Source organism: Mytilus trossulus, chromosome 5 (genome assembly GCF_036588685.1).
Source record: "Mytilus trossulus isolate FHL-02 chromosome 5, PNRI_Mtr1.1.1.hap1, whole genome shotgun sequence".
Classification (NCBI taxonomy): Eukaryota; Metazoa; Mollusca; class Bivalvia; order Mytilida; family Mytilidae; genus Mytilus; species Mytilus trossulus.
Genome location: NC_086377.1, coordinates 82,383,146 through 82,392,796, shown reverse-complemented (window position 1 = coordinate 82,392,796; position 9,651 = coordinate 82,383,146). Strand labels below are relative to the sequence as shown.

Below are 9,651 nucleotides of genomic sequence, written 5' to 3'. Positions count from 1 at the left end.
CACTTTTAACATTAAATTTAAGTATTAAAGGTGTAAGTTAAGTGATTTTGTATTTAAAATGTACTATTGACTGAAGCAAGTCATTAGTTTGCCTCTGTGAGGCTCTGACATTCCTTAGCGTTCCGTACAGCTTTTGACTACGTTAACCGGAAAATCAAATTTGTTATCTATTCTTTTATTCACAATAGATATGTGGTTTTTGACTCTAATTCTGATAAAGATAGTCTATTCTCATAAAACCATGCAAGTACAAAGGTTACAGAGAAGTTGAAAAATAATATACATATAAAACAAATTATGCATTTAAAATACACTCAAGTGAACATGGTGTATTTATTGACTTTTAAGAAACTGTTTTACTTAACATTAAACATTTAATTCAATAACGGTCAAACTAAACGAGAAAAGATGTTATCTGATGATACAATTGATGTTTGATACTATCTGCACTACATTTGTAACATAATTGATGTGGTATACTCATATCAATAATACTAATGATGAAACAATTACAAAACAGAAAAAAGTAAAACAGTTAAAAGTAAAAGTAATGATAATAGGTATATACAGAATCAATAATAATAGGTATACAGAATCAGTAATAATAGGTATACAGAATCAGTAATAATAGGTATACAGAATCTATAATAATAGGTATACAGAATCTATAATAATAGGTATAAAGAATCAATAATAATAGGTATACAGAATCAATACACAAATTGCATTAACTGAGAATATAAGAAGATACAGTGTGCTTGTGACCTTAAGCGATGAAATCAGAATCGGTTAATGCCATAAACGACTCCGTTTATATAGTGTCTGATCAATAACACATTGTGTAACGTATTTATCTTCGACTATCTTCACATAGTTGAATTTAGACGTTGTTATAATGATTTAAATGAAGCATTGACGTAATCCTTTGTTTCTGATGGACATCTCTAGCTTAAAATTAAGAATCTAATTATACAAAAAAATCAAAATGCCTCCTATAGCAATTTTATGTCATAGATCCTTGATTTCACAACTTTCGACACGAAGCTTTCTTTTAATGATAAAACATATTGATGATTTAACTTTTTGATAAACAACTATGTTTTAACTTATCTTGAAATACTAGTTAATATATCAAACACATTCTGCAGTTATATGAGCTTGTCCTAGGTCAGTAACCTATTGTTCGATGGATGTGGTTTGTTGGTTTGGTTCATATGTGTTTCTCTGTTATAAGACCTCGGTTGTCCTGTATGAATGGTTTTACACTATAATTTATAGTTTGCTGATTGGTGTGCGCCGCGGCTTCATACTTTGACCTATAGTTAACTTTTATAACATTGGGACTCGAATGGACAGTTTTTAAACCACATCTTCTTGTTTATATTTATTGTTTACCATTGACTTCTTTGTCAATTTAATTAGTAAATTATAGTTTGAGTAGATCCTTACATTTTTCCATTATGCCAATTTTTCACATATTCAATATTCAATATCCCATTGACCGCAAATGGTGAATACAAAAATGAGTTAACAAATATCGTTCAAAGCATCAGATACCACACTATCGACAACTGCATGAATCTTTTCTATCTTTTCTATCAATCCTGAAAAATTTAAAAGAAATTCCGTCAAAAAATCATTTGTAAAACGTGTTTGCATCCGATACTGAGATAACATAATGTACCTAATTAGAGCAACAATCGTTTACCTTAATATGAAGAATAACTTAGTTGTGTTCGCTTTATCCAGATGATGTGTTGTATGTATTATTATTCATTTTAATTTTGAATTGATGATGCAGACTTGGTTTAAGTATTTGTTTGATTTTTCCGGATGTTGTCATATTTTGTATGCATCTAAATGATGTTGAACTACAGTTAAATCGTATACATAATATACATGTCTGAAGCATATTTATGTCGAAAGATACAATACAATAATTCAAAATATGTGAAATGGATCAACAAGGTATAAAACACAAGTCGTAAATATCAATTTGTTTTCACTTTGACATTTTTAAGTTTAAATATATTTAATAGCTGTTTAAGAACATTTGTTTCGATTAGGAGGTAATGTAATGGACACCTTCTACGCATATTATACAAAACGTCACAAAAACGACAAGCACATCATGCATACAAATGGTTAGGTGTTCTCAATTCGGGGTTGATATATTTGGTTTTGTATACTTGCATTCCTATTTTTCTTTTCTCTATAAAAGCAAGCATTTTTCTAATAGTTTTGGAAAAGTATTATATCATCTGACGAGATTTGTTAATTAAAAGTTGTAGTTTATCTACCTTTATTAACAAGGAAATGTAAACAGGATAAACTTTTGTATTCACCTTTTCCGATCGTAATCGTCAATAGCCGAGAACAAAGGGGAACGTTTTATTGATGGCTTCAAAGCATTGGTTTTACTGTTTCGTGTAGTAATATTTTACTGTTGTACTCTTTTCCATCGATTTCTATTTGAGCGTGGTGCTATCTGTCTTTCAAGATTTAGGATTTGTTCCTGTACTTCAAACATGAAAAAGATATCACTTAAGTTACCTGCTTTCATTCGTTCTTTTATCTCTTCAAAACTCCTTGTCTCTAATTCCATTTTCCTGATTTCGTCTAATCGTTTTACGTAAGATTCACCTGCTGGATTGTTATGCTGATCAAATCTAGTTAGCATATCATGAACTATAGTGATTAGTGTTTGGTATCGTGTGTCATCTAATGCAAAGACAGAAGAATGCAGCATTTCATTTCTGATCACACGTATCCGTTGAATGTCGTCACCAATAGCATCTTCATTGGTAGAAATCTGGTCAACCTCTTCTATTTTCCTAAAGCCTTTACTTGGAAAGTTTATTTTTAAAGCACAATATTTCTTACACATTTCTGTTATGTCCAACTTTTTACGATCAAGTATTTCTCCAGTCTTTGTATCTAAGAATAAGCGATCGTATAAAACGCCTGATAATACCTCTAGAACTATCTTTGACATTCTGACGTAATTCTGTTCCTCACTACTTAATCTACCGGGAGCCTATAATATCAATGAAATATGTAATGATACAAACTAATGCTATATAATTGCAATCTATTAACAGGTAGTTAGACATACAAATATGGTCAAGGCATACACCGGTACAGTGAAAAGGGATAGAACACAGAATTAATGATAGACAGAAAATTCAATGTGACATCAGAATATTCAAAATTATGTCAAATTTATTTGAATAATTAAAAAACTATAAAAAAGATATACATATATATCATTGCAAGCATGCGAGATTTGTACAAAGCATGACAAAATGTTCTTAAAGATATACTATTTCCATTCAACAATAATTTTACAGTCAAGCATTTTTTTTTTAAATGAGCTAGCTACGTTACGTAGTATGTTGTTCGACAAAGATAGATATTTAGGACATAGGGGCTATTTGAGCTGATATGATATGCAACGCAACCAAGTAACATGGCGTTCTTTTCAATTAATTGAAGATGCATTATTACATGCATTGCATTACTTCTGCCTTGAACATACATAAAACAACTCAGAATATAATAGCAACATACCGGTCAGTAACATTTCTTTATTTTTCATATAGCATAGTATGATATGATCATAAACAAGTAAAAAAGGATGGATAATTTGCTTAAAAATCATATTAATATTTTCGTTATACAGCGTTAATCCTGTAGACGATCACATTAATTTTAGGAAAGCACTTAACATGCTTAAAAAGGAGGCACTTAAACAAGTTGTCAGGTGTGGGCGTGAAGCCTGAAGGCTGGCTGTAAATCATCGGAAAGTTCATTTAAATAGATATAACTCAACTGTTTTACTTTCGCTTTTCGTGATATTTTTCGTGTCACGTTATTTGTTTTTCAACCAGGAACAGAAATATGAATCGATGAAGACCCTATTTTTTTCGCACAAATTGTTCTTTGATCTATGAAAAGCTATTTATATATTTACAATGCAACCTTTATTTCATATGAAGGTCCCACAAAAAAAGGTAAAAAGTGTGTATGTGTTTTAGCTTCTCTCATGCGATACCTTTTTGGTCACTTTTTATGTGTTGCGTCTGAATATGAATTATAACCCTCAATAGTGAATGAACAAATTGAACAAATTCTTCTGAACAAACAGAAAAAGAAGACACATAAGAACAACACAAGACTTTTTAATATTCAAGTTCTGTCTCTGATCAGAATACAGTTAGGTGAGCTTCAAATTATAAGTTATAGTGTGGATTAAGCAAATGTTTGAAGTTGGTCGGGTTTTGCGTATATTTCCTGTAAAACAAAAGTCTTGTTGTTTTCCTCTTATATTTGATGTGTTTATCTCAGTTTGAGTTTGTAACACGGATCTGTTTTCTCTCAATAGATCTATGACTTTCGAACAGTGGTATACTACTGTTGCCTTTATTTGACACATTTAAAAAAATAAGGTTTTCTTATCCCAGGCATAGATGACCTTAGTCATATTTGGCACAACTTTTTGGACTTTTGGATCCTTAATGCTCTTCTACTTTGTACTTGTTTGGCTTTATATATATTTTGACATGAGCGTCACTGATGAGTCTTAAGTAGACGAAACACGCGTCTGGCGTACTAAATTGTCATCCTGGTACTTTTGATAACTTATTAGACAAAGTCGATCTTAAAAACTTAACTATCTTTTCTGATACAAAATGACAAGCGTTTAATTTACAAAACAACACGTGCATTTATGTGAAGAAAACAAAATCACGCGCGATTTTGTAAATGGAACTAATAGTAGATCCTTACGTGGTACAGTCGCGCATATCAATGGCGAATGGACCCAGTACTTTTTTTTTTATCAAAACCAGTCCACACTGATACTGACATAAGCAACGAGTACACATCAAAGGAATAAATATAAAAATTACCAATAATTGGATTTCATCGTGTCATTATGCCCACTAAATAAAAATAATCTAAACCAAATAGAAACATTACCTTTGATTTCTCACCAGACCAATAGTCTTTATATTTATGAGTTGTCGCATGTTCTTCGCAATAATATTTTTTCCCATCATGTACTTGATCAAATTCAAAGAATCCTGTGTCAAAGGAGAAACTGGTAGTCTCACACTTCCATTTTTTCTCGAAAGATACCGTTTTCAACTTGTATCGCGTGTTGATAATTCTGTTGATTTCTCTTTCGACAATTTTTAAAACAGCTTGGTTAATCTTTGTATCTACTTCATTCCATTGCCATACTTGCAGCTGAATCATATGACTACACTTTGCTAATACAAATTTTGCACAGCCAGTTCTGTCAATATTGAATACACAACAATCCTTGAAGAGACCTAGCTCGCCCTTTACCACTGCTAAAGGATACTCTCGTAGACAAGAGACAATCAGATTGCTGATTAGATACGGCGGTAAAAAACTAAAGACAAAACACAAACATGTAGATTTGCTAGCATTTGGAACGTTAAACAATACATCAATATCCTTAATTTTTAATGTTTGAAGCATGCATGGAACGTAAAAACTATGCTCCCTTTGTACATTTCCACTTTCCGTCAGTAGCAATGGATAGATGATAATGTCAAACTTTTCGATTACTTCCAGTATATGTTCTTTATGAATTCTCATGTCTGCTGTTTGTTTCTTGAATATTTCTTCTAATAGCTTAGGATCCATCTTTCCTGTTTGTTTGAAGTTGTCCCATTGTAAGTGTGGTAATTCCAGTTGAAACTGCTGGGCTGTAACAATGCATGTAAAGGCATTTGCTAACCATTGGGGATCAAGTATGATGTATGACGGAATGTCTTCAAAAAATATCACGTTACCAATTTCATGTTGATACCTGAGAAAGAGATGAAGCTCCTTGTCATCAGTTATCGGAAGTGGTATTTTCTCACCTAGTTCTTTTAATCTTTTAAAAGAAATTATTTGTTTTCCGATCGTAAGTTCAGAGTTGATGGCCTTTTCCATCTGAATAAATTTAACAGGGTATTCTCGATTCCAATTTGCGCTACTCTTTGCTGTGGAAAATATATCATTCCTCAATTTTGCAAAAGCATCTTCTTCATCCTCTGTGTTGGATATCAGGTGAATTGATCTCAGGTGAAGCTTGGAATCTTTAAATATTTTATCAGTGTAGGATTCGAGACGTTTTCTGCATTGTTCTTCGTCCTTTCGCAAAAACAAAAACAGTATTATTGTATTATTTCATTATCATTTAACTTAAACAGTCTTAGATACATGATTTCTTATGAGATGTTTGTGGCTGTCAGTAACTATTACTATTCTCATATCTGTACTTTTCTGTGTCTTTTTTCTAGAGCGGATGTATAAATACTCTGGCTTTCGTAAATTGTTATGATATAAGTTAGGCTGTTAGTTTTCGCATTGAATTGTTTCATATGTTTCCAATCGGGATGTTTTAAGCCGGCTATATGGTACGGGTTTTTCATCAGCATCTGTTAACCCACACAGGGCATCTGAGAATAATCCCCGTTTTTCAGAGGGGTTTATGTTGCTCAGTTTTAATTTGCCTATGAACATTGTGTTCTGTATAATGTTGGGTTTTTAATGAAAGTTTTTATTTTCTATATTCATAAAGAATAATGAGTGATAATAGTTATCAAAAACACTACTTATTGAAATTAGCAGACACAAACACATGCTAAGAAAAAAAGTGTATACAGTGGGAAAGCCACGGATCGATTCTGCGCCTCCTTCCATATGACGTAAAGACCAGAAAATCAAGGGCGACAATCGCGATTTTTCATAGAGGGTGACAGTATCGCGCCATCGCGGCAATTTGTTTACATCGTGTACGTGTATTTTTTCGAGAAATTTATCATTAAAGACAATTAAACTTGTGTCATTTAATCATCAATTAGTGATATAGGTAAGTTTTACAGGTGACCATGCCATTTTTTCTTTTTAGAAGATTTTATTTTACAAGAAACGAACATCTGAAAGTGGCAAGTGACGTTGTTAATTTGGGAGATAAAAATATGGCGGGTGTTTTCCCCTTCTGAAAATAGCTGACACATTTGCATCCTATTGGCTATTTAAATATAAAATGACCAAAAATAGTATCTATGATGATAGGAGTCCCTAAATATTTGCATAAATACCCATCACTCCGTGTCAGTTTGTAACTGAGGCAGCGAAAAGGAAGCACACAAATCGACGCCATTTTTCAACAGATTAAGGTTTCTGAGCTCACGAAATCCTAGTATTATTACTTTTAATGGTTAGTAGAACGATATTAATACTACCCATAACATAATTTATTGATCTGATTGGGTTATGGCTACATTTTTGCCTCTTTTCGATTCTTAAATCCAGTAAATTTCCGTAGACCACATGTAAATAAACGCCCCTTTTCCAGCGTGAGACTTCAATTTGAATAAAACTTCAATTTTGGCAGGTCAATGTTAGCATTTGAATTTTAATTAAAGTTTTGCAGTTGTGTAATGCATATGTGCTGATTTGTTTGGTTGTCTCGAATAGTAAAAAGGTGAATATTTTTATTTTTGAACCCAAAAAGTGTGACAAAAACACACAAAAAACAAACAAAATAAAAATATATGAAAAAAATAACTACCCCAGGACAAAGGGGGGTTCTAACTATATGTCCCCATTCAAATGCATTGATCGTCCCCAAAAAGGGAGATTCCAATCCCTGGAACCCTATCCCTGGATCTGCCACTGGGAACTATGATTATCAAAATGTATAAAGAATTAGAGAATTATTACTATAGGAACAAGAATAGAGAAAATTTACCATAAAATAAGTAAAAAATAGAGCAAATGACATGCTAGTCCAATTTATTATGAAGTCTGACAAGACTACTTTTTTTCTGGGACGACTTCCTATGCATCCCAGAAAAAAATCTAAATATTCTTAGCAGCAAGCCTTAGGTCTGGTCATAATCATTTTGAACTACTGTAAATTCAGAAATTATTGCTTGCACTTATTATTGCGATTTTGTCATTTTAAACTTGAATGCAATTTTAATTTTTACGATTTTGAGAAAAGTCATGCTTAATTCATTTAAAATATTACAAAATGCAAGTTTTAATTATTGCGTTTATAACTCTGTCGCATTTTTTGCAATAATAAAAAACCTCGCAATAATTTCTGAATTTACAGTATTGATGTGCTAATTTATATATTGAGGCAGGAACATATATATTAACGTTAGATATACTGTTCCCAGATTGAGGAAAGAGAAATTATGGACAAAAAGTATAAAAAAAATAGAGACCAATGAACTAAAAGATTAAATGATAAAGAAATGCAGAACACCCCATCCAGACCCTTGTCTATGTGAACAACAGTACTATTATTTTTGCTGAATAGTGCATATGGGCATGTAAAATATCTTTTAAAAGATTTCAGGTATATGAAATATTCACCAGTAGGAAAGTATAAATTCTGTCCCTCCTTCCATGCTAAATAAAAATTATGTGATTTATTGTTGAATTTTATTGCCACCTTCAGTATTGGCTTGGTGTTGTGGCCAGGTTTTATTGGCGTTGGATACATTTATTATCAATTACTGGTATGAAGAATTAAAGATATGAATGATTGAATGAAAAGTTATCTTTTAAATAACAGATACCTGTAAGATAATTTAATGTTGCATATTACGTTATACTTTATTAAAACATTTTTTATATCTTTTAAAAAGGTTAATATGTTATCATGGTGATGAATTTTAAATACTAAGTAAATGAATTTATAAGTAGAAAACTTTTCCAAACATCTGTTGGTGTGTATAAGTATTACCTTTTCTAGAGAACCTTTTTCGGGACGTCTGGATTGGGTAATTTTATAGCTCAGGATTTCGAGATTGATCCTTCGGATTCCAGTATTTCCTTTCAACATTTTTTTTTAATTGGGATCTCAGAAGATCATGTTTTTGCCAGTAGACAATTAAAATATATTATAATTTACCGATCATATAGCAAATCTAGAGAAGTTTGAAATTATATTCATTTGATAATATCATCTGCATAAATTATATATTTTCAGATAACAATAGGAATAAGAAGAGCAGGATTTCTATATTGAGGATTTACATGTATGGGACAGAGGACTATTTGACTTGATTTTACTTTAAAAAACTTTTTAATTTTAACAATAGTTCTTCTTAAATGTTTAAAATACTTTTTACATATTTTTCATTTTAACATTATTTTTATGACTTCGTATTTATTCATCATTTAATAAACTTTTATTTCTAAACAATTTTTATATTTTCAAATATACATACAATGTGAAACACTCCACCATTTTATATTGATAACGTGGGTTAAATGTACATGAGACACTATACTGTTGCAATACAATATTACTTAATGTCATTGAAAAACCTGAGATTCATTGATGCAAAGCTAGCATATTCATAGGGCCGCCCTTTCATAGGAAATAAAATTGGTTGGTTAAATAGGGAATCACTGGAGCAGGTCCCTCCTAAGTTAGTCAGCAGCAGCAACCCCTTACCCCCCCCCCCCCCCCCCCGAAAAAAAATTAGAAAAAGTTCTGGATCGGTCACTGGTATCAGAAATATACATGTATGTACTGTAGTATTTGAGACATAAGAAAAAAAAAGATATAAAAAGTCAAAATGATGGTCTTTTATTCTTTATCAG

At 31.6% G+C, this 9,651-nt stretch overlaps 1 protein-coding gene across 1 annotated transcript in view; it reads right to left on the bottom strand.

The window, feature by feature from the left end:
• Nucleotides 1–209: 209 nt before the first annotated feature.
• LOC134718380 (death-associated protein kinase 1-like) overlaps nt 210–9,651 on the bottom strand; it is a 52,358-nt gene continuing 42,916 nt past the window's right edge. The window contains exons 11-13 of the mRNA XM_063580878.1: nt 4,981–6,171; nt 2,554–3,037; nt 210–1,604 (exon numbers count right to left, since the gene is read on the bottom strand). Coding sequence (XP_063436948.1) covers nt 1,528–1,604; nt 2,554–3,037; nt 4,981–6,171 — 1,752 coding nt within the window. The 3' untranslated portion in view covers nt 210–1,527. The remainder of the gene's footprint in view (nt 1,605–2,553; nt 3,038–4,980; nt 6,172–9,651) is intronic.